We start from the raw sequence: 26,137 nt of genomic DNA, 5'->3' as shown, positions 1-26,137 counted from the left end.
GCGGTGAGTGTGAAGATTGCTCAGCCAAGCAAGCCCAATCCCAAATTGCTTTGCAGGAAAGGCTCCTCTGTTTATCTGCGTGAGCTGGAGGTGGCAGGGAGAAAAATATGAAGGAAGCTAATAAGTCCATTGCAACCTGCGAAGGAACAAGGGCAGGGGGCCGGAGTGACGGCCCTCCAGCATTTTCCAATTGGGTGCAAAGGGAGCTGAATGCAGCACTTCTCAAGAGAGCAGGAAGCCAGAGCTCTTTGCTCCCTCTTGCATATGGTAGCTGAGTCTGATTCACGCAAGGGAAGGCTTGCAAAAGTCAAAGGTGGACTTTTGGAAACAAACAGAGGCCAACCGGCTGCAAATTAGCTACTGAGCAAAGTTCAGAGTGCTGGTGTATAAAGCATAGCCCCATACAAAACTACCTCAGGATGTGATTTGCAAATACAAATATACACCGCAGTGACTATAAATCCAGAGATTCTCACTCAGGGGTAAGCCAGCATAGGGTGTAATCCTGATGCTGCTGGCCTCCAGCCCCATCCAGGAAGGTCAAGGGTGATGGGAGTTGTAGTCCAGCAACATCAAGGGGGCTGTGTTGCCCACCTCTGTTCCAAATGCATGTACATCTATCCCTTTAAAAAAATCCATTCACATTTTATAAAGTTTCTTCTTGATCCTAGAGTTGGAGGGGGGGTGAACCTCTGCACCCTTGTAGTGTGGCTTAAGCAAACATCTGTGGACTGTGGGGATTCCGGTAAAGGAAAAGAAGACGAGGCATGACTAAACACAGTTTACCCCACCTTATGTCTGATTTCAAGCTAGAGGCCACAGCAGTGTACTGGCCAAGCACAGCAAGCATCCAAGATAAGCTGGTGGTGGTCAGGACCACGGACAGCTCTCTCCTTGATGCAAAGCAAACTGACTAGCAAACAAGTTGGATGTCAGAATTGTTGCATCTGCAATAGCCTGGAGCAAGGGTGCCCAACATGGCGCCCTGCAGATGTGGCTGGATTCCAACTCCTACAGCCCCAGCCAGCAAGGTCAATGGGTAGAGACAATGCGAACCATAGTCCAACAGCATCAGGAGGGCGCCAGGTTGGCTATCCCTGCCCTAAAAGAAGCCTGCGCAGAACAACAACATTCCTACCCACTCTCCCCCCCCCCCCAAGGAACTATCAGCAAAAACAAGCACGAACTGGATTAAAGTTCAATGGAAGTACTTCTAATGGCAGGAAGGAGAAAAGTCTCTCCTAGCCAAGGAGTGTAGGAAAGACATCTGCTGTCACGTGCCTTCTGACTTTCCGTGGAGGTGCCTTTGCAGGGAAAATGAGAGTCTGGGAATAAGACTTTTCCTCTCCCCCATCTTCTCTGTCGGCACACACGCTTGCCTAGCTCTGCTCGCTACTAAACACAGGCATGATGGACATTATTTAAACAGCAGAATGTTTTTGACGGCAGCCCTTGACACCTGGTACGCAAGATAAAGTCGGGTTAACATTTCCCAAGCTGAAGAGAAGGCTAGGAGCAAGCCATTTAGAGACACAGTGTGTCCTTAGCAGAAGGAACCTCTCCCATTGGGGGGCCCCCCACAAATATGCTCCCATGACTCACTTACAGAAGAGGTGAGGGTCACCTTAGCTTATCTGCTCCCTGCACACCATAGGAAACTAGTCAACTTCTTTGCCTTTGCATCTTTTTGGGGGGAGGATGTGCTTATAATTGGTTCGGCGAGGTCTAGTAACATGGAAAGCATATTTGACTCCTTCCTTTCCCTTTGAAGGCTCCTAATATATTCTACGTTATTAGCAGCCTTTGGAATATTAGGAGGAGGAAGGTATTGGGGAAGGAAGGCAGGGACCTTGCCTTTAGAGATGAAGCTTTTGATTAGAAAACCTTGCTTAGTTCAAATCTGTCCTCTGGCTAAAGGGAGGGAGGGAGGGAGTTGAAACAGCATGATAGGTCCACATTTATTCACTGGCACAGATGCATCGTATTACCCCCTCAAAAAGTGATACAGAGGCATAGTTATTTCTAAACCATAGAATGCCCAAATAGAGCCACATATCATGGGAAGTTGAGAGTAGGAAATTCAACAATATCTGGAGAAGGCTGTAGCTCAGTGCTTAGAGAACATAAGAAGAGCCTCCTGGATCAGGCCAATGGCCCATCTAGTCCAGCATCCTTGCCTTTAGGAAACCAGCAAGCAGGATTCAGGCACAAGAGCCCTCTCCCCTCCTGTGGTTTCCAGCAATTGGTGTTCAAAAGCAGTGTTGCCTCCAACGGTGGAGGTAGAGCCGAGCCATCAGGGCTAATAGCCCTCAATAGCATCATCCTCCATGAATTAGTTCAACCCTCTTTTAAAGCCATCCAGGTTGGTGGCCCTCACTGCCTCCAGTGGGAGTGAGTTCCATAGTTTAACTGTGGGTTGCATGGTGAAGTGCTTTCTTTTATCCGCCCTGAGTCTGTCAACATTCAGATTCCTTGGATGTCCACAAAAGTTCTAATGTTATCAGAGAGGGAGGGGGAAAAAATTCTCTGTTCACTCTCTCCATGCCATGCGCAACCTTATAAACCTGTTATCATGCCACCTTTGACTTGCCTTTTTCTCTGGATGCAGTACACCTGCTTTGCATCCAGAAAGCTCCAAGTTTAATCCCCAGCATATCCAGGTATGGCAGGGGGAGATCCCTCTCTAGAAGACTGGAAAGGCACAAGAGCAGACTGTATAGCTTTGGGCTACACATGGACCAGCACCCAGAGAATGATTTTCATATTTCCTTATGGGGAAAATCCATAGCTCAGTGAAAGAGAGTCTTTCTTGCCTGCCTTAGGTCCCAGGTTCAATCCCTAGGATATCCAGGTAGGCCTCTGAAATCCTGGAGAGCTGCTACCAGTCACTGCAGACACTACTAAAAAGGCAAAAAGGTAAAGGACCCCTGGACCATTAAGTCCAGTCAAAGGCGACTATGGGGTTGCGGCACTCATCTCATTTTCAGGCGGACAGCTTTCTGGGTCATGTGGCCAGCATGGCTAAACCGCTTCTGGTGCAATGGGACACCGTGATGAGTGCCAGAGTGCATGGAAACGCCGTTTACCCTCCTACCGCAGTGGTACCTATTTATCTACTTGCACTGGCGTGCTTTTGAGCTACTAGGTTGGCAGGAGCAGGGACCGAGCAACGGGAGTTCACCCCATCGCAGGGATTCGAACCACCGACCTTCTGATCGGCAAGCCCAAGAGGCTCAGTGGGTTAGACCACTGCACCACCTTTTTTAGACGCTACCACGCTAGACGGGCAGATGGTCCGATCTGATATAAGGAAGCTTCCCATGTGGACTCTCCTTCATTGGAGGCTTTTAAAACTGAGGTTGGCTGTCCATCTGCCTGGGATACTTTAGCGGCGGTTCCTGCATTGCAGGGGGTTGGACCAGGTGACTCTTGGGGTCCCTTCCAACTCTAGAATTCTATGGTTCTATGTCCGTCCCCCACCCACCATGCAAATTCACCCTTTCCAGCCTTGGCCACAGGATGGAAGTTCTGCAAGATGCACAGCAGAAATTTCAGGTGTCTCCAGCCCTATCATTTTCCTCATCTCCCCCACCGCTTGCCTCCCACCGCACTCGCCACCTGTCAGAATGAAATGGCGTCTCCCCAGAGGAGGAGGATGTGTGCTCATTTAATGTATGTATTAATAAGTATATTGACTTTCTCCCCCCCCCCCCCGGTTGTCAGTCTCCATCAAGATTTATTCCCCCTTCACGGCCCCTTATTGACTGAGGAAAAGAGTATTCCCACAGGTCAATCAATCCTGATCCAGACCGTGGACGGGAGTCAATAGCTATTTATTATATGATATATGGGCTTCATTACTTTAAACGCTATTAAAGGGGGAACATGGCAGAAGAGTGTAAGGCGGGAAGCAAAGCGGGAGATGTCCAAGCTCAAAGGCAGAAGGCGAGGGGAGACTTGGGGGAGAAGCAGGAGGATGGGGGCGGCGGACTGCCTGAGGTGGAGGGGGGATGCGAGCAAGATGCTCAACAGCTCATTGTCCACAGCAGGTCACATTTTGGTCTGGCAAACAGCAGCAAAGTTGTTGTTTTTTTTCATAATTTTTACTGATTTTAACATATAAATTATAAAATGTACCACAAAAATTATCACTTAGACAATATTTTTAGACTTCCATCAGCACCTCTGATGATCCACCGTTTTAACCACTTCTTATGCATTTCTTAACTTTATATTGCCTTTACATCTCTTAACAAATCATCCTTCCCCTTCTCCATTTTTGCAATACTTCCAATAATACTCCTCACAAAACTTCTTGCAAACCTACAAACGTCGTCTGATCTTCACAAATACTTTTCAAATAGTCCATAAATTTGCTCTAGTCTTCTGTGAATTTCTGGTCCCGCTGGTTTCGAATCCTTCCTGTTAGTTTATCTAGTTCTGCATAGTCCATTAACTTCATCCTCCATTCTTCAATTGTCGGTAATTCTTCTTGCTTCCGTTTTTGGGCCAATAATATTCTTGCTGCTGTTATTGCATATAAAAAGAGCTTATATTCCTTTCTATTTATATCACTCCCAACAATGCCCAATAAGAATGCTTCTGGTTTCTTTATAAATGTATATTTCAACATTTTTTTCATCTCATTGTATATCATCTCCCAGAAGCATCAAACAGCAGCAAAGTTATGCAATTTTGACCACATGCTTACTGTTCTCAGGAGCCAACTGCAACATGCACCACCACTTTGCTGGGTTCAAAATGCAGTGAGCCAGCCTTACTGCCCATTCTGTAGAGAGGGGCTCTAGTGTGTCGGTCCCAAGCCCAAGCCCTGCCCCAACTGCACCCCTGTGGAGCAAGTCTCCTCGTTATCCTCTAGACAGGGACGAATCTACTATGAATTGAATGAAGCTTCAGCTTCAGGGTTACCTAACCGCAGAGGGGCCTCAGAAGCAACTTTAGACCACATTGCTTACAAACCTTTGGGTCTAGTAGACTCAATTTGAGTTGCACATCTCAAATCGATCATTTATTATTATTGTTATTATTATTATTATTTGTTCTATATATTTCAACAACCCCAAAGTTTGAGAGTAAGCAGCACAGGTGTTGTAAAGGGAAGGTGTCACAGTAAGTTGGCTGTTCTGCTGAAGAGCACTTAATTTCTTTATGAGTATTGTCTCGAGAAAAATGACACTGTGAGGAAGCTCTCATATGATGAAACTGTTATGTGAACAGGTTGCTAGAAAAAAATGAGTATTTTGTAAAAGATGCTTCATGTAATATGAGATAACCCAGTGCAGCAATTTTAATCAAAATCTGAGATGTAGCAGTTAATTTAAAAAAAATAAAAAATCAGTGGTGATCTGTTGTGGAACAGCCCCATTGAAGAAGATAACAGTGGTTACTCAGACCTCGTTGCTGGTTGCAAAGGGGCCCCCATAGCAGTAGGTCCCCCAAATGTAGGTCCACCGATGCCCTTAGTTTGTGGGGAAGAGCTGTGGCTCATTGGCAGGGCACCTGCTTTGTACACAGAAGGTTCCTTCAACCCCCAGCATCTCCAGGTAGGGCTGGGGGGACTCCTTGCTGAAACCTCAGAGAGCTGCTGCCAGTCAGTGCAGGCAATACTGAGCTAGTTGGACCAATGGTCTGGTTTGACGTAAGGCAGCTTCCTATGTTCCTATGTTTTAAAGGAAGGGCTGTAGCTCCATGGTGGGGGGTTGTGTGATGAAGAAGCGTCTGAAGTTCTGGAAAGTCGCCTTCAGTCCACGTAGATCATAATGAGCTATGGTCAGACTCAGTATAAGGCAAGTTTCTATGTCCCTATGTTTAGAGATCTCCTTGTGGCTGCCCTCTAATCACCCCAGGAAGCTTTTCCATGGATCTCTCTTTCGTCCAGGAGAGTGCACACTGCTCTTTTTAAAGAGTGCTCCGAACCCATGGATGCAAACAGTTGGCCATCCCAACCTCTGCTTAAAAACCTCCAATGGTCTCCCCTTTATCTGCCAGGGATGCTTTAGCTCTGGTTCCTGCCTTGCAGGGGGTTCGACTAGATGACTCTTGGGGTCCCTTCTGACTCTAGCATTCTGTGACAGGAGCAGAGCTCTTTAGGCTTACATAGATCTCTTCTTCTTGCTCCCTTGCCCTTGGAAGGCCCTTGGAAGTTCCCCCATCCCTGTTTTCATGGGCAAACACAACCCAGAGTCATTGCTTCCAGGAGGAAAAGAGACTTACACAGGATGAGCAGGTAGAAAGCAAAAATGCACATACCGTCAGTGCATCTCTCGAAGTGTTAGCAATTCCAAAGTGGCAACGCTTTAACCTCTAGCTTCAGAAACACCAGGAATTTCAACCTGCAATTTTTTTTTTTTTTTCCAATCTGCAGCCATGTTTAAAAGTGCCTTTTTTCTGGGATCTCTTCACCCACTCCCTTGCAGCCAGTCCGTTTCAGGGCCTCTTCCCACCAGGCCTGCAGCCAGACATATTGGAGTGCGGCAGCTTAATGAGGTGGAAAATCTTTGCGGAGTTGCTTCTTAAGTGAGCAGTTGGCATGGATATTGCCTGCATGCTTTTCATTAGGTCTGCGCGACTAAAACGAGACTTACTCTCACCTCTTAAGAAAAAGCAAGATAGAAATTCAGAACAGGGGCCTGGTAGTATATCCCTGGCAGGATATATTGCACCCACAGCTCCCCTCCACCCCCACTGTGGCTCTGCAAGTGGGTGCAGAATTGCCTGTGCAAAGCAGGGCAAGACAAGCCAGCCTGGATTGTCTATTAATTAGGATTCGTTCTCAGCAGCAAAGTCAAATCAAGCTAAAGGGAGGCCTTGAATAATAGCACAGCATGGCTCATAACAAGACATTAGGAGACATGTCCTCCAATAAAATACTGATTTGCAGGCACAGTACTGAGTCTTGCACATTGCAACTGTTCCAGCAGGACTTGCGCACCAGCAACGCCCCCCCCCCCCCAAATCCCAACCCTCTGATCTAGAATCCTTTGCACTGTGGCGAGTTCCCCTGATTTGCACTAATTTGGCCTTAAATGCTGCAGTATGATCGCAAAAGGGACGCGGGTGGCGCTGTGGGTTAAACCACAGAGCCTAGGACTTGCCAATCAGAAGGTCAATGGTTCGAATCCCAGAGACGGGGTGAGATCCTGTTGCTCGGTCCCTGCTCCTGCCAACTTTGCAGTTTGAAAGCACGTCAAAGTGCAAGTAGATAAATAGGTACTGCTCCGGCGGGAAGGTAAATGGCATTTCCGTGCGCTGCTCTGGTTCGCCAGAAGCGGCTTAGTCATGCTGGCCACATGACCCAGAAGCTGTACGCCCGCTCCCTCGGCCAATAAAGCGAGATGACCGCCGCAACCCCAGAGTCGGTCACAACTGGACCTAATGGTCAGGGGTCCCTTTACCTTTTATGATCGCAAATCATTTAGTAGATCGCCATGGGGTGATGAGCCAATGTGACGTAGTGGTTAGGGTGTTTCACTAGACACAGGAGACTAGGGTTCAAATTGCCACTCAGCCATGAAGCTCACTGGGCATAGCTGTCAACGTTTCCCTTTTCTTGGGAGGAATCCTATTCGGAATAAAGGAATTTCCCTTAAAAAAAGGAAAACATTGACAACTCACAGGGCTGTTGTGGGGATTAAATGAGGAGCCAGAGAAAACTATGTACGCCACCGTGGGCTTCTTGGAGGAAGGGTGGAATACCAATGCAATAAATCACTCAGTAAATCAATGAGTTCCCACAATGCAGATTACAACAATTTAAAAATACATTATTAAAATACAGTGAAACGAACTACAATCAAGAGAATAGGGTGGATCCATATCTATCTATCTATCTATCTATCTATCTATCTATCTATCTATCATCTATCTAAAGTTCATTAAATGTAAGGCTGTCATGCCACAGTTTGTGTGGCCGCCGATCATGTAAGAAAGTTGGTGCTACAGTACTACAGCAATACCTTCCAGGAGCCACAAACACCCACACCCCGAGATCTGCCATCACACAAGTTCCCTCGATGTTCAACCGATAATGTGCAGCACATCTAATAAAATGATTTCCATGTCGTTAAAACATGTTTTCTTTGCCTTGAGGGGGACATAGAGAGAGGGAGAAAAAAGAGACACAGCAAAGGACCTGTTTCATCTAGAGAAGTTTTCCCCTAGAAGGATCAGGCTGGTGTCTCACCCAGTTATTTCTCCGGCAGAGCCATAATTAAATGGGAGCTAGTAAGATGTGCAAGAGACCTGGCGGCGCCTAATTAAGCCTGGCTTTCCCGAGACCAGCTGCTGGAGGCGAACCACCTTCTCCAAAAGCGAGCATCATTAGTGACATGAATGGGATGGGGGGCGGGAGGAGCACCATGTATCGCAGCTTCCATATTGCCAGAGGGCCCCTTTAGCAAGCCCAGGGGAGAGGGCTGCTTTTAATATTTCATCAAAGGCTTCCATGTTTAAACACTGCGTTTCCTTTTATGATTGTTTAATCAACGCGACAGCAGGACCTTAGAGCTGGGAAGCTGTTTACACTTTCGCGCGAGATCCAATACGGTTTTGAAGACGGAGATAAGCTCCCATGAGGGAGTTCTCTGGAAAAGGAGCCTGACTTTTCAAAGTTAGACTGGAAACGCAGGTCGCAGGTCTCGGCCGCCCCATTGCAGAAACATGGGAGGCTTCTTTTATGGGGAAGGGTTGTGGTTCAGGGGAAGAGAAGGTGCTTTGCATGCAGCAGGTCCCAGGTTTGGATTTGGATTTGATATCCCACTTTATCACTGCCCGAAGGAGTCTCAAAGCGGCTAACATTCTCCTTTCCCTTCCTCTCCCACAACAAACACTCTGTGAGGTGAGTGGGGCTGAGAGACTTCAGAGAAGTGTGACTGGCCCAAGGTCACCCAGCAGTTGCATGTGGAGGAGCGGGGAATCGAACCCAGTTCACCAGATTATGAGACTACCACTCTTAACCACTACACCATCCCCCAATGGCATCTCCAGGTAGCAATGGGAGAGGTGCCTTGCCTGAAATGTTGGAGAGCTTCCACCGGTTTCTGCAGAGGAGTAGCGAACCTTAGAGTCCCAAATTTCAGTGGTGCATAGTTCAGCACCAAAATCCAGCACCGTCCCCCCAATCCTCTTGCCTTCCATTCTGCATAATAGTTGCAGAGCCCCCTGTGGCACCCCCAAGACTCTGCACCCAGTGTGACCGAATCGGTCGCTCTCCCCTCTGCGTGGAGACTTCTTGGCAGGGCTGGTCAGGGGGAGAGGAGGGATGGGCTGAAGGTACTGAACTGGATGCTGGGGGAGGGCAAGGAATCCACCAACAGGTGTCTCCACCCTGCTGGTGCTGGATTTCCTGGTGGACGAGGATGAGCCACCTGAAACAGGCCCCGGCCTTCTCCCTGCTGGTGGCATTTCCTGCCCAACTCTGAAAATGGGTCATGAGCTGCACTTCCTATCCTTGGAGAGGCTTATACCTTTAAGAAAGTGAAAGATGAGGAGCAGAATAAATAATAATGTTTAAAAGCCTTTGGATCACCTTGTATTATTATAAACAAGATGCCTGTCCAGCAGACCTCCCAGATGCAGAAAACATGAATTATGCCACAAGCAGTCTTGGAAGATACTGAAGAAGAGATGAGGATTTAATGTATTTTTAATCTTTTGTTGGAAGCCACCCAGAGTGGCTGGGGAAACCCAGCCAAATGAGCAGGGTATACATTTATTATTATTATTATTACTATTATTATTATTATTATTATTATTATTATTATCCCTGAATGTGGCTGTTGCCTGTATGCCAGCTATTATACAACAGCTAACTGGTGGGTCTTTTCCATGTTTTGGGTTGTATCCAATGCTAGTCCTACTCACAGGAGACTGCCAATCATTTTCTGGGTACAGTTCAAAGGGCTGGTTTTAAATGGCTCAGGACCCCATACCTCAAGGCCCGCCTCTCCCCATATAAACTAACCCCAAGCCCCCCACAATCATCATTGGAGGCCCTTCTTTGTATGCCCCCTCCACAAGAGATCTGGAGAGTGGCAACATGAGAAGGGACCTTTTCTGTGGTGGCTCCCCATTTGTGGAATGCTCTCTCCAGCGAGGCTCGCTTGGGAGTCGTCACTACATATATTTAGGCCCTAGGCAAAAACATTCCTCTTCTCCCAGGCTTTGGCTAATTAAAAAATTTATGTCCTTGTAAACTGGGAGGACGGTATTGCTATTGTTTCTTACCACGTTTCCTTTCTTATTTTTGTATTTTCTGTCGTAAACCACCCTGTGATCCTTGGGATGAAGGGTGTGTAGAAATTTACTAAACCAATAAACAAGTAACTGTAATTAAACAAGAGGGGAAGCACTCAGTGATCACAACTCGAGAATGTCCCTGTTAGATTGGGGACAATACAATAATTTTGCACTTTCGACTTTGGAAAGGAGGCTGGGAAAAGCCGAGCAGGAAACCCTGCAGACCAAGATTAAGGCATCAAGCACACCGTCTTAGCATAGCTGGCTCATCAAGCTGTCAAGAAGGAGACCTTGGATGTGCTTTGCAGGGCTCCACAAGGACGAGTGATGCCTCTTAGCCAAAAGAGGACTCGCAATTTGGTGCAAACAGGCCAAACAGGAATGTTTTGCACTCTGCAGTCCTTGACAGGGCAGTAACTCTTGGCAGAGATGCTTTTCTTTGGAGACTGAGAATGCTGGAGACTGACACGACACCAGGAACCATCTGTCCATTTAAAAACATGCCAAGTGCATGACGGGTGAACCCAGGTTAGTCGTGCCATTAATTTCAATGGGTCTACTCTGAGTAGGACTAAAAAGGGGATGTGACCCATTCTTTCCAAGGCACATGGTCAACCCACCCAGTCTCGTAGGCTTGCACAGGAGCAGGGGAGAGGCACTGAGTCCTTCTGTAGTCTGGTCTGCAATCCTTACCTTATCCTAGACCCATCACCATCACCACCCTGTTTCCCTTTCAGGATCCGCTGCCTCTTGCCCTTCCTTTCCTTACATCTCCCCATCCTTTCTCCAGCTACCTGATGTTTCTGAGCTCCAGGAACAAGGAAATAGTGCAGGCTGGAGAAAGTTCCACCCACCAGCCGATGCAGTTAAAGCCCAGCTCTTACCTGACCTTCCCACTAGTCACAGACAATAGCAGGCTAGAGGGAAAGTCAGATAAGAACTTCTTCCTTTTTTTAACATCTCGGAACACCAAGCCACACTTGCGTCTGCATCTGTTCTTGCTGAAAACTAATTAAAATGAATGCCAAGCATGCACACTGTTATTCCCTTGGGGCGAAAACCTACCAGCCATTCTACTGATTCCCTTTCCGCCCCCCAAAGAATCCCTACATCAACTTGCTTGCAACTTCTGTAAAATGGACAGAAACTTTGCATTGCTATCGGAGAACTTGTCCTGTGTTAAGGATCTTTGCAGAATGAACCTCAGGGGACACTGCTCTGCCAGAGGCAGCAGAGAGGGGCAAGCCCCTGGGACAAGGACTGCTGCTACCTCCACAGCTTGAGGCTCCTCTGTGTTCCTCCTCTGAAGATTGCCTCTGAGAGGCTTCCCAGCTCTTCCAGCACCTCTGGAATATAGATTTGACCCAATTTATGGAACGCTAGCTAAAAAACCTGGTTTGTCTGCAGTCTATTTAAATGTGATGCCATTGTTAAAACAGCTACACAGACTGCTACTACAGAGCCAGGTTTAAAACCTTGAACAACTTAGGTACATTGTACCTCAGGGACCACTTGAACCCTCGTATCCCAGCTCAATCAATAAGATCATCTGCTGGAGCATCGGTGGTCATTCCCCAAGCCAAGGAGTGTGGTGGAGTCTCCTTCTTTGGAGGTCTTTAAGCAGATGCTTGACAACCATATGTCAGGAGTGCTCTGATGGTGTTTCCTGCTTGGCAGGGGGTTGGACTCGATGGCCCTTGTGGTCTCTTCCAACTCTATGATTCTAAGTTCTTGAGGCTTATTTTGCAACAACAAGAAACTGAGTCTTTAGTGTCATCGGCCCAGTCCTGTGGAATGCTCTGCCACCAGAGATCCAGCAGACACCTTCTGCGCCAGCTTTTAAACACCTTCTGAAAACTTTTGTATTCTGCCGGGCCTAGGCAGGCAATGAAGAATACATCCCCCACAATGGCCTGCTGAGATTAGTTTTAATTCTTTTGCTTTCAACTTTTTAAAAATTTGTTTAAATGATTTTACTGCATGGTTTCATGTTTTTATACTGCTGTAAACTGTTGTGAGATATTTCTATGATACAGCGGTATATAAATATTTTAGTAAATGCAGTGGTACCTCAGGTTAAGAATTTAATTCGTTCTGGAGGTCCGTTCTTAATCTGAAACTGTTCTTAACCTGAGGTACCACTTTAACTAATGGGGCCGCCCACTGCTGCCGCCACGCCGCCAGAGCACGATTTCTGTTCTCATCCTGAAGCAAAGTTCTTAACCCGAGGTACTATTTCTGGGTTAGCGGAGTCTATAAACCTGAAGCATCTGTAACCTGAAGCGTCTGTAACCCAAGGTACCACTGTAAGTATAATTGAATGAATCCTTGGTAGATTCCAGACCTTCACCGGAATAACATTCTGAAAAAAGGTAAGGATCAAGGACCCCTGGCCGGTTAAGTCCACGCGGCTATGGGGTTGCAGCACTCATCTCATTTTCAGGCCGAGGGCTTTCCGGGTCATGTGGCCAGCATGACTAAACCACTTCTGGTGCGACAGAAACACTGTGATGGAAACAAGAGCACACGGAAATGCAGTTTACCTTCCTGCCACAGCGGTACCTATTTATCTGCTTGCACTGGCGTGCTTTCGAACTGCTAGGTTGGCAGGAGCTGGGACAGAGCAACGGGAGCTCACCCCGTCGCGGGGATTCGAACCACCGACCTTCTGATCGGCAAGCCCAAGAAGCTCAGTGGTTTAGACCACAGTGCCACCTGCATCCTTTTACCTTAACATTCTAGTCTCCTGATCTTGGGAGTGTACAACAGCTTCCTCAACCTCAGCCCTCCAAATGTTTTTGGCCTACAACTCCCATGATCCCTAGCTAGCAGGATCAGTGGTCAGGGATGCTGGAAATTGTAGTCTCAAAACATCTGGAGGGCCAAGGTTGAGGAAGCCTGGTGTACAACCTCTCTAGCGTGGTGGGGGTTGTCATTTCATGACTCCACTTGGAGCTCTCCATAGTCCTGCCTCTCTTGCCGAACTCATGCCGTTTTCTCAGACCCCTTCTGGAGCAGGATGCCCGACCCCCTAAGGACCTGAAGAGGCATCATTGCACCACTCTTTCTAGGGGTGCTCATTCCTGAGTCCTGATGTGGAAAATCTCTATGCCACATGAAAGAAGCACACATTCAGACGCAATATGGAACCATGGAATCATTCTCAAATCTGAGTTTCACATCTTGGTGAAGAGTTCTGGTGGCATTCAGAAGACTGCAAACCAGTCAAAGCAACCCCTCCTTCTTGTTAACTTTATTACTACTCTCCCCCCCCCCCCAAGCGTGTATCTTCTTCTCTCCGGCTGCCTTCTTTAACTTTGCATCCCTCAGTTTAGCTTCTGTGGTTGCCTCCTGGCTCCTTCTTGCTATGGTCCCCCACTTGTGCTCAACAACACTTCCCAGTGTTACATATCCCTTAGTGCTCCAAGCGGCTTCTCTGTCTTTAAGCTCTTCAGTTCCTCCACTCTTCTGCTTCAACTCTCTAACTACTCTTTTTTTTTTTCTGGCTTGATGTATATACAATATTTTCACCACCTCGCCCAAGCTTTTAGCCAATCAAAGGGAGAGTAGAGTCCTGGTTAAGTTTCTCTTTCTCCTTAATTGACAGGTTCCCAGGCTAGCACACAGACCCAGTGTACTTTTAACCTTATTCTTTTCACAGGAGAAAACCCTGATTAAGGCCATCAGGGAGGAAATCTGAGCCCGAGGAGGAAAGGAAGTGCAACCCCGCAGCTCTCAATCTTTTGCAGCACAACAATATTTTATAGCTGCTGTTTGGGTTTAGCCACTGTTGGCTTTGTTTGCATGTTGTTTCAGTTTTAGGATGCACTTTGCAACAACAATATTAATACACATCATGGAAATTGTATGGATTAGTTCCCATATGATAACCATTTTCAGTATCCTCCATGTTATGGCATAACCCAAAACATATTCTCAAGAGTTTGGGGGGATTCAGTCTTGATGGAACCTTGGGTTCCTTCCAAAGCAGTGATCATGTATCTGTATGGATATAGGAGGAAACCAGCCCAACCAATTCCTTTGTCAAGTTAATGGGTAAGACTGGCTAACTAAGGACCACAATTTAGCATATCCAAAGAAGTTGTTCCGCTGCCATAGAAACAAATGGGTGAGCCTTTTCCTAAGTAAAGAACAATCAGTCAGGGATGCTGTGTAGGTGAGAACTGTGTGCTGCTGGGAGCTGAAGACTATGAAGCATGTCTTGCTCTCTGCCAAAGATAAGCTGGACTTTGGGGTTCCCTTGAAAACCAAATGGGGAAGCAAGAACTGTTGGGGTGTTAATGCTGTGAGCCCCTCCATCCTATGCTCAGGCTGTATATATGTGTAAAGAAAAGCACATATCCTAAAGACACCACAGTCTCCTCTGACCTTAATTCCAAGGAAACCGAACCCTGGGTAAGTCCTCGAAACCAATGGAACCTCTCATCACTCAGAGATTGGGTTTGAGAACCAATGGAATCTCTCATCATTCAGAGATTGGAGTGTAACAATATTGAAAGGGAAGAGAATTCCAGTCTGCTTCATGACTCACAGCTTGCCACAACAACCAGGCACCATCAGGGGGTCTGTTCAACGAAGTCACGGTGTCCATAGCAATGCAAAACACATACAGGATGTCCTGTGCACCTCACACCACAGCTCATGAAAACAGCAGGCACAAATAGAAACGTTTCACGTATCGATTTAATGAGCTGAGCTAGAAGCCTCGGGAGGAAGACCAGCTCCCAGCTGAAGAAGATAAACACTCAGTGATGGTGGCCTGAGAATGTCCCGATTAGACTGAGGGCAATCCAATCATGTTGCCCTTTGACCTTAGAAAGGAGGCTGGGAACTGACAGAGAGCCGAGCAGGAAACCCTGCAGACCAAGATTAAGGCATCAAGCACACAGTCGTAGCAGAGCTGGCTCATCAAGCTGTCAAGAATAAGACCTTGGATGTGCTTTGCGGATTTCCACCAGGACAAGCAGAGCCTCTTAGCCGAGAGATAACTCACAATTCGATGTGAACACACTAAAGGGGGGTGTTTTAAATGCAGTTTTGCACTCTCTGATGTTGGACAGGTGGGGAAGTCGGGGCAACCTTTGCACAGATGCCTTCCTTTGGAGAGGCATATCCTGCAGTCTTGCAGGTTATCTGGAATCATCTGTTTATCTAAAGGCATGCAAAGTGCCCATCCCTGTGACAGGTGAACCATGTTCAGGGAGGGAGATCCCAGGTGTTGTGGGGGCATTTGGGGGTTTAGGGGGTGCAATGTCCTGGCCCATACTGGCTGCAGTACTTGGACCAGGGTTTTGTTTTCTGCTTGAAACATAAACATTAAAATCAATACAGTACACAAGCAAGGCATGGGTTACCAGCACAGATGGCAATGGCTAGCAAGCTCAGATGTTGATCCAATGGCTGGCACACTCCCTGGGCTCCTGTTATATGCTGCTTCTGAATGCAGAGGTGACATATAGCCATCATGAGCAGTAACCATTGATCATTTTATCATCTCTGAATTTGTTGGATTCATCCCTTTAAAATCCATCACAGCCCTATGGATGAGAATGCAAGAAGAGGCCTGCTGGATCAGGCCAATGCCCCATCTAGTCCAGCATCCTGTTCCCACCATGGCCTACCAGATACCCCAATGGGATCTCACAAGCGGGACCCAAGCACAAAAGCCCTCTCCCCTCCTGTGATTTCCAGCAACTGGCATTCAGAAGCATTACTACTCACCATTGTGGCAAGTAAACACTGATAGCCTTATCCTCCATGAATTTGTTAGATCCTCTTTTAAAGCCATCCAAGGATGTCACTGTATCTTGTGGCAGTAAATTCCACAGGTTAGCTTCTCCTAGTGACGTCGCCAGTATCCTACCAAGAAGTGGCTCCTGATGCTTAGCCAAAGTCTGCTTCCCTGAAATTTCCGCATTTGGGGCTTTATCCAACATTTCCTGTCCACTAGCACAAGAGTTTACAGATTGCGCAACAAAGGAATCCAATGCTGCAAGGGAGAGCTAGTTGTGGAACAGCTGGTTCTAGTTGTGAAGTATGTTGCACAACAATCTTTCTGTTTTCTCTCGCACAGCCGATTTTTCCATTCTCTAGCGCAACAGCTGATCCTTGTTGTGCAATCTGCTGCACAACAACAGTGAATGCAACTGGCATTTGCTATGGCTGTTATTTTTAGCCCACAAATGTTATCCAAATTATTATATGATTTACTGCATTGTTTTTAATAATAATAATAATAATAATAATAATAATAATAATTTTTAATAATTCTATTATTTGTACCCAGCCCATCTGGCTGGGTTTCCCCAGCCACTCTTTGACATTTCCCTTTCACTGGAATGCATCAAAATTAATCACGTAATTAATGATCAGCCATCACAGACAGCAAGAAGAACAGTGCAGGTTTTAGCAGAAGCCAAACTGCAGCGGAATGGAAACAACGCTGATTGCAAGGAATCCAGGACGGGGTGGAAATTGCTGCTTCCTCCCATACCTAAGGTGGTACTTAAGTGATATGGCTTACCTGGTGATGATAGCCAGGTGGGGAGGGCTCATGCAAGCCCCCATGAACAGCACCACATTCTCGTGCCGCGTCTGCCTGTATGCCATCACTTCCCTCTTGAAGGCTTTCAGCTGGTCCTCGTTATCGCGCTCAATGTCGATCAGGCGGATGGCCACCTCGCCGTGCCAGCGACCGTGAAAGACCTGCCCAAAACGGCCCTTTCCAATCAGCTCGCCAATCTCCAGCTGCTCAAAGGGGATGTCCCACTCCTGGAGGAAGATGCTGGTCTGGCTGGCCTTGCGGGGGAAGTTGCGGGCAGAGAGGAGCGAGAGGTTCATCTCCTCAAAATCGTCCTCCGATTCTTCATCATTTCCCTGTTCATTCTGGGGGCGGGGAAAACAAGAGAGATTTGTTTTAATGCAAGTGGAGATGATATCCATCGTCCCTGCACGGGGACACCATTTACTTCTCAATCACCTGACGGCACAATGATGTCAGGTGACCCACTTTCATCCCATGTGTGTGCGTCACTTCGAAACTCTGGCAATCAGCTGATTGTAGGGCATGGAAAAAGCTGTGCACAGGGATTTACAGGTGGCACAAATCAGTGGACTGGTGGTGCCTGAAACCCCCTTTTTGGACCAGCCTTGTTTTTACCTGCCCTATGCCAGATGTCCCATACAACATCGGTTGTAGGAAATATGGGCATGGCTAGACCAAAACAGCCACAAGGGCCAAATGTGCAGCTCTGGTGGGTCTGATTAAGCCCACAAGCTGGAGGCCACCCAATGATGTTTTAAAGCAGATATGAGGAACCTTTGGCCCGCCAGCTGTTGTTGAACTACCATCATCCATGGCCATTGCTCATGATCTATGGGGCTGACGAGAGATGCAGATAAGCAACATCTGGAGGGCCAAAGGGTTTCCCACACCTGTTTTAGAATCTATTTTATCTAGCCTATCCAACGATCCAGCACAGCATCAGCTAGTCCCCAAGCTATGGATACCTGACAAGCCCTGAAAAAGCAGGCATGGGTTTGATCCCCATATGGGTGCAAATTCCTGCATTGCAGGGGGTTGGACTAGATGATCCATGAGGTCCCTTTCAACTCTATGATTCTACTCTCTTAAGACGGGCTTGGGTGTCAAATGTGTTGGTGCGAGACAACCACAGATCACTACAGGTCAGGTTAGATGGCCCAGAGTATTTTGTGACTGCCAATGGGCAGAGCATCAAGCTGGAAGGAGAGGCAGGGAAAACCCACAAAAGGCCCCTGACTCCCAGGAATAGGGGGGAACCCACCACATGATTCTCCTTCCTGTGTGGTGCAGGGTGCTCCTTCACAAGCGATTTCTTGGGAGAGGAGCCACTTGCAAAGGAGCAGGATCGGTGCCTGTGCTGAACACAGGTAACGATTCTGCCTGCTGCAAGGCTTTCCTTCAGAAGAGGTTTCCTTGCAGAGAAGATGCTTGCAAAGGAGCAGCATCAGCACCTCTGCTGAACAGCTGTTCAGCACAGACGCCGATTCTGCCTGCTGCAAGGCTCTCCTTTGCAAAGGCACACCTGCAGAATTAAGCCCCCTGCTCTTGGTCAGGAGTGGAGGTGGGAGAGGTGATGCTATACGTTTAATTAGGTAAAAAAAAAAAAGCCTTGCCCTCAAGCTACTTTGGGATCAAATTCAGGGTGGGATGGGTCACCCTGATTTTGGACCCCTGAATTGAGGCCATGGGATGGATGGGGTGGTCACCAGTTCCTTGTGTGCATCTTACCTCAGAGGTTGGTTCCACTTCAATTTGAAGTAATGGGTTTCCTTCCAGGCTGCAGAGAAAACCAAATGTTGCAAATTATTAAGACTTGAAAGTTAGAAGCAGCAGGAGCACAGGGAAAGCTACCTTCTACAGAAGGTCCATCCAGCTCAGCATTGTCAACACTGACCATCAGTGGGTCTCCAAGCAGGGGACATCCCCAGTCCAACTTGAAGATGCCAGGGGGTTGAGCTTTGGGCATTCTGCATGCAAAACAGATGCTCTAAGGGCTGAATTATTCCCACTTGAAAATCAATGGGACCAAACTTGTCATGAGTAACTAACTTGTCCCATTGATGTCAACAGGACTGAAGGATGTCTAACTGAGGTTGCATCTGCACCACCACACATTGAATGCAGTATCATACAAGTTTAAACAGTCATGCCTTCTCCCAAAGAATCCTGGGAGCTATAATTTATTAAGGGTGCTGAGAGTTGTGAGGAGATGATCCTGCTTTAAATGTACAATGCAGATGGGACCTTGGTCTCCATGGCAAGAGTCATTAAGCTCCCCCAGAATTTTCTTGAATGGGGGGCTGGAGAAGGGTCGCGGGAGATTGCCTCCCTTTGCAAATGAACAAAGGGCTGCAGTTTCTACAGCAAGTCACGTAACAAGAATTATGGGATGCTGTTCTCTTCTTACGCCCTTCAAACAATCGAATGGGTCACTGCTCAAAGGCTTATAATACGAAGAAGGGAGGAAACACCAACCAAACAACCTTATAGACGAAATTATCCCTGTGTTATAATGCATGTCATCAACGAAGCACAGTTAATTTTGCCGAACAGCAACAATACGTTTGAAGCTCAGTGAAAATATAAATAGATCTGCAGGTCAAAGAGTCATTTCTTGTGAATCAGTTTGATGGGAGGCCAGACCCAATATGAGGTTGGGGCTTATCTCATAATTTCTCTTCCCTCCGCACGCTCCCCACCCCCACTAACAGAAAGGCCACTAGTTTTCTGAAATATGACATGTCCGTGATGAGGGTTTTCATCTGAAATGAAATGATTGTTTGACCCAGCCAGCCATACTGATGACTGGTGAAACAATGGGAAGATATGCAACAATTTATATAGGTATGGTTGATTGATTGACAAGCAAATTGTTTGCCGTAATGACAGATGGGGTGTCTGTGGACAAAGGACATTTTTATCTCAAGGACTTCCGGCAGAATGAAACGCGTCTCTGTATGCACAGAAGCCACATTCGCACCATACATTCAAAGCACTATGATGCCACTTTTAAACAGTTGTGGCTTCCCCCAAAGGTTTCTGGGAGTTGCAGCTTGTTAAGGGTGCCAAGAGTTGTTTGGAGGCCCCCATTGCCATCTCAGAACTAGTTTTTGCAGTGGTCTAACCTTCAAACCTTCTTCCCAGGGAACTCTGGGAATTATAGCTCCAGGAAGCAAAGAGAGGCCTCCTAACAACTCTCAGCCCCCATCACAAAACTATAGCTCCCAGGATTCTTTGGAGGAAACCAGGAGTGTTTAAAGAGGTAACCTAGTGCTTTCAATGTAGAATGTGGCCTGAGACTCATTATCACCTTTGTCCAAGGATGTAAGCAAGGCCAGGTCCTGCCTTATGGGAGGGAGTTCCATAGTTTAAGTATGAACTGCATAAAGAAGAGCTTTATTTTGTCTATCCTGAATCTTTCAATGTCCATTTTCATGAGATGTCCCTGAGAGATAGTATTATGAGAGAGGAAGACCACCTTTTCCCTATCCACTTTCTCTACCCCATGCATAATTTTATACACCCCTATTACTTTGTGTACCTCAACCATATTGAAACCACTGCCTTGTTTTTGAAAGCCCATTTTGCTTTCAAACTGATTGGCACTTAACCACCCACATTTGCCATTAGAGGGAAGGCTGAGTTGAACTTCCCCTAACTGAAGATTGTTTGCCCTTGATGTGTCCCAAAACTAGCATCTTACCTCTGTACCCTTCCTTTGGTGTCATGGCAATCAATGTGGAGGGGGAGAAACTAAAGTAACTGAAACACTCCTGCGAACAGCAAATGCATTTTTACTTATATTTTAAATGGTGTCATTGCTGCTGTTTTCAAAAGCAGGGGGCCACAGTGCATTCCTGACTGTGCACTTCCACTTCAAAGACAAAATCAGGCGATTTTGGAATGCCGAAACGCAGACGAGGAGAATTTTGCAAGCGTCTCCGAATGCAAGCAAAATGCAATGTACTAAGAAGCAGGCAAAGTTAGCCACAAAATTGACACTGGCTTGGAGGGAAGAAGATTGAACATCCCTCTTGAGCCCCCTAAGAATCATGCTCAGGCCATTTCTAATGTTGATTCCTCAGTCATGTCTCTGGAGTCCTGTTTATTTCGGAGGGATCTTCAAATTATTGCAAACAAGTGGTATGAGCCACTTGGCTTCACTCCTAGGGAATACACCTAGTTGCCGATTCCATTTTTCACCTGTGTTTTCATTGATTGCCAGCTAATCTCCCCCAGGCCTGGAGCCAGAGATTGCAGTAATAGCCGAGGCGCTGGCAGCACAAAGCTCCTCACCTAACATTATTTCTCCTCCCAGTCCAACTCTCTCCATTTCGTATTTCAGATGAACAGAGAGGGCACCTTTTAATGATGCAACAGCGAGGAGTGAATTTAGAGCCCAGAGATTGTCTTCTTAGACCAATAAAGACTGATGGTGAGAGGTTCCAGGGAGAAACTATTCACTGAGCATTCATCCCGATTTGTTTGCAGGGCTGGTTAGATGGCATCGATCTACAGAGTCACCTAAGAGCAAGTTACCCCATAGCTCCCAGTTCAGGAGTGTGTCCACCACTGTTGTTCAGCCCAGACACTGAGGTCCAGCTCCAAGGGCCTTCTGGCAGTTCCCTCACTGTGAGAGCTTCACTATACAGCTTCTGGAGAATGCTGAAGATGCAACTCTTAACCCTGACTTTTGATCCTTGAGCTTTAGGTTTCTAAGACCCACCTTATTTTTGTGGTTGTAAGTTGTTTCAAAGGGACGCGGGTGGCGCTGTGGGTTAAACCACAGAGCCTAGGGCTTGCCGATCAGAAGGTCGGCGGTTTGAATCCCCGCGACGGAGTGAGCTCCCGTTGCTCAGTCCCTGCTCCTGCCAACCTAGCAGTTCAGCATGAAGTGCAAGTAGATAAATAGGTACCATTCCGGTGGGAAGGTAAACAGTGTTTCCATGCACTGCTCTGGTTCACCAGAAGCGGCTTAGTCATGCTGGTCACATGACCCGGAAGCTGTACACCGGCTCCCTCGGCCAATAAAGCAAGATGAGCACCGCAACCCCAGAGTCGTCATGACTGGACATAATGGTCAGGGGTCCCTTTACCTTTACCTTTAAGTTGTTTCAAACTGTTTTTAATATTGCGCTTTAATGTTGCAGCCTGCCCTGGGACGGTAGGGCGAAGGGCTGGTAAATAATAATTATAATGCGATAGTGAAGGCAATGTATAAAAGTGCATTTTGTTAGGAGAAATCGCTTTGCAAAAATATGCAGTATTAGGCAAAACAGCATTCAAAATTGGGTACGTTAGGACAAATTCCTACTAGAATACTGATGAATATTCATGGGGATTTAGAAAAAAAAGGAATCTCAAACAGGAATGGAAATGTGGAGAACTGGAGACTGGAAAATGAAAAGAACCAAAATTGACCGATCTGCCCGTCCCTAGTTGAGTCTTGGTTGAAATTTCAAAAACTAAGCTGAGGCTGAGCCTCCCTGTAAGGAGAAACGCCGTTGCCTTCAGCTCAGGTGCGGCAGCCATCACAAACAGGTCCCTTTTCCATCAAGGGTTTCTCGGCAGGGAGAGCAAGCGAGAGCAAAGCCTTCTGGGAGTCATTTGCCTGCAACTTTACACAAACACCTGCAAAGGCTGAATTGCCTTCAGTAAGTTTGTGGGGCAGAGCGGGGGGGGGGGAGGCGGGGAGGCGGGAGAGGAGAGACATTAATTTTTAAAAGCGGGAGCCGACTTTGGCAATTCGTCTGTAAGCCCCGAGTTAGAGCAGCGGAGGATTCTTTAATCTGCTGCGCACAAACAGCTGCCACTCTGAGATCTCGAGCCTCGCAGAGAAGTCAATTACTCCTGCCTAAAAGCCTGGGAGAAGAAGCCTTCCCAGTGGGACTGGCAGGCCGGTCGCTTCCCGCATCAAGAGCGCTGTCCCCTGCTCTGCGTTCCCTTCGCTTTGACCTTTGCAATCCAACACAAGCTTATCAAGTTACGAGCAGCGGTCAAAGCCAGGGGCTCCATGGATCTGTTTTTCAGTCATTACTGTATTTTAGCAAAGGATGGAGTCCGTACATTCCCATGTGGGACCCAAAGGCACAGAGAATTGACACAGGAGATCTGTTCCATTGCATATTTTAATTAGGGAGACTTATATTTCAATGTTGATTGTTTTATTGTGCATATTCATTATCCTTTCTGTCTTGCATTTTATTCGGTGAACCACCCTGAGATCTTATGATGAAGGGCAGTGTATAAATCTACCTTATTCACTTTTAATAGCGTTGTGGATGTTTGAGGCACTGATTCTGAGGTTCAAAGCCCAATAGAGCTTGGGACCAGGTTATAAGAACATAACAAAAGCCTGCTGGATCAGCCTAATGGTCCATCTATTCCAGCATCCTCTTCTCAGGAGTATATATCTTTTATAGGAGTATAGCATCTAGATCAAGGGAAGTAATAGTGCCACTGTATTCTGCTCTAGTCAGACCTCACCTGGAGTACTGTGTCCAGTTCTGGGCACCACAGTTCAAGAAGGACACTGACAAACTGGAACGTGTCCAGAGGAGGGCAACCAAAATGGTCAAAGGCCTGGAAACGATGCCTTATGAGGAACGGCTAAGGGAGCTGGGCATGTTTAGCCTGGAGAAGAGGAGGTTAAGGGGGGATATGATAGCCATGTTCAAATATATAAAAGGATGTCACATAGAGGAGGGAGAAAGGTTGTTTTCTGCTGCTCCAGAGAAGCGGACACGGAGCAATGGATCCAAACTACAAGAAAGAAGATTCCATCTAAACATTAGGAAGAACTTCCTGACAGTAAGAGCTGTTCGACAGTGGAATTTGCTGCCAAGGAGTGTGGTGGAGTCTCCTTCTTTGGAGGTCTTTAAGCAGAGGCTTGACAACCATATGTCAGGAGTGCTCTGATGGTGTTTCCTGCTTGGCAGGGGGTTGGACTCGATGGCCCTTGTGGTCTCTTCCAACTCTATGATTCTATGATTCTATGATTCTCACAGTGGCCACCCAGATGCCCGTGGAAAGCCTGCAAGCGGGACATAAGCGCCACAGCACTGAGAGGCAGAATCAGTGGAGGAAGAATATATAAAACATTGTCTCTCCCTTTATATACCACCCAGCTGGTCACCGAGTTCTGCAGGAGAGGGTCTCCTGTGTAGCATCTCATCAGGAAATCCGTTCTGTGCAACAGAACAACTGGGCCTTTGGAACTCACCTCCCCTTATACACCAGACAGGCACCTCCTCTCCTGTCTTTTTCTTTGCCTTCGCTTTTCAACAACGCTCTGAGTTGTCTGCATCTGTATTGGATCTGAATTTGTTTTTGCATATGAAAACGTCTTAATCTTCCCCTGCCCCCAAATTGCTGTAAGCTTAAAATGCATTTTAAATGTGTACTTTAGTGCCAATTTCTGTACTTTTCTTTATTTCTTTATTTAAAAAAAAAAAAGCCTGCAGATTAACATAGGAATGGAGCCAGATGGATGCATGAGTAAACAAAGACGAAAGTGGCAGGAACCACTTGCTGTAAATTTCAAGAGGGGGAGGGCGCTGTTGCGCTCGGGTCCTGCCTTCGGGCTTCCCATTGGGGCACCTGGTGGTGAGAACTGGGCTAAATGGGCCCCCACTTTGGCTGATCTGGCAAAGCTCTTCTTAGGACTGATTCATCCATCCATGAGCACACGATGCAGAGGAAACTGGAATAAGTGGTACCTTGGGTTACAGACACTTCAGGTTACAGACGCTTCAGGTTACAGACTCCGCTTACCCAGAAATAGTACCACGGGTTAAGAACTTTGCTTCAGGATGAGAACAGAAATTGCGCTCTGGCGGCGCGGTGGCAGCAGGAGGCCCCATTAGCTAAAGTGGTGCTTCAGGTTAAGAACAGTTTCAGGTTAAGAATGGACCTCCGGAATGAATTAAGTACTTAACCCGAGGTACCACTGTATAGGAAGCTGCTTTGTACCAGGTGAATCTTTCTAGCTTCTCCTGTTAAGAAAACAGCACACATTCACAAACTGCTGCACCCCAACTTCAATCAGGCTCTGATGCACCAAATTCCACTGTTAGAGCAGGAGGCTGGACTAGATGGGCCGTTGGCCTGACCAAGCAGACTCTTCCTACCAAATAATTACTAATGTTTTAAAACAGGGGCTATTGGGGGCAAGTGGACATTGCCCCACCATAAGGGCATAGGAATAGTCTGCTTGGTCAGGCCAACGGCCCATCTAGTCCAGCCTCCTGCTCTAACAGTGGCCAAGCAGATGCCCATTGTGGGAAACCAACAAGCAGGATTCACGCAAAAGAACAACAGTCTCCCCTCCTGCAGTTTCCAGCACCTGGGGGCAGAGCATAGTCTTCATGGCTAGCATCCATCAATAGCCCTCTCTTTCATGATTTTGTCCAATCCTCTTTTAAAGGAGTGTCTCCACCCCCATCGTTCAGCCCGGACACTGAGGTCCAGTGCCAAGGGCCTTCTGGCGGTTCCCTTGCTGCGAGAAGCCAAGTTACAGGGAACCAGGCAGAGGGCCTTCTCGGTAGTGGCACCCGCCCTGTGGAACGCGCTCCCACCAGATGTCAAAGAGAAAAACAACTACCAGACTTTTAGAAGACATCTGAAGGCAGCCCTGTTTAGGGAAGCTTATAATGTTTAATAGACTATTGTATTTTAATCTTTTGTTGGAAGCTGCCCAAAGTGGCTGGGGAAGCCCAGCTAGATGGGCAGGGTAAAAATAAATTATTATTATTATTATTATTATTATTATTATTATTATTAAGCCATCCAAGTTGGTAGCCATCGCTGCCTCCTGCGGGAGGGAGTTCCACAGTTTAACTATGTGATTTGTGAAGAAGTACTTTCTTTTCTCTGCCCTGAAACTTGCAACATTTGGTGTCATTGGATGTCGACAAGTTCTGGTGTTGCGAGAGAGGGGCAAAAAACTTTCCCCTTTCTCCATGCCTCAGTCAGTCAGTCTGCCTGCCTGCCACCCTCCTTTTGACTTTGGGCGGCCCTGGCTGTCAACTTCCTCTTCCTTGGTCTGAGTTTTGTCCTTGTAGAACTCAGCAGGGAGGAAGACTGGGTGGCTCTGCCTGCCATGGGCTCTGTCGCCACCTACTGTTGGCCTCCTTGCCTTCTGCCCTTCCAGTTAGCCCCATGGGAACAAGCCACCACTAGCCAGAGGGTAAACAGACAAGAGATGGAGATCTCGGGGTCATTTGCAACAGAACAGCAAATGGTTTCTGACTCTGAACTTTTTGAGAGCAACAAGAGCATAGTCACTCTTTCCACCTAATTTAGGGAGCTAAAATG

General features: G+C 47.1%; 1 protein-coding gene across 2 annotated transcripts in view; it reads right to left on the bottom strand.

Moving 5' to 3' along the window:
* The window catches only part of KSR2 (kinase suppressor of ras 2), a gene marked incomplete at its 3' end in the record, with an annotated part of 182,392 nt that overhangs the window by 32,808 nt on the left and 123,447 nt on the right, over positions 1–26,137 (bottom strand). For both annotated transcript variants that reach the window (XM_083417455.1, XM_083417454.1), the window contains 2 exons: positions 18,551–18,599; positions 16,802–17,163 (listed from right to left, as the gene is read on the bottom strand). In XM_083417455.1, coding sequence (XP_083273581.1) covers positions 16,802–17,163; positions 18,551–18,599 — 411 coding nt within the window. The remainder of the gene's footprint in view (positions 1–16,801; positions 17,164–18,550; positions 18,600–26,137) is intronic.

This window comes from Podarcis tiliguerta (genome assembly GCF_965153285.1).
Source record: "Podarcis tiliguerta genome assembly, chromosome: 16".
Taxonomy (NCBI): domain Eukaryota; kingdom Metazoa; phylum Chordata; class Lepidosauria; order Squamata; family Lacertidae; genus Podarcis; species Podarcis tiliguerta.
This window is presented reverse-complemented; position numbering and strand designations above follow the sequence as displayed.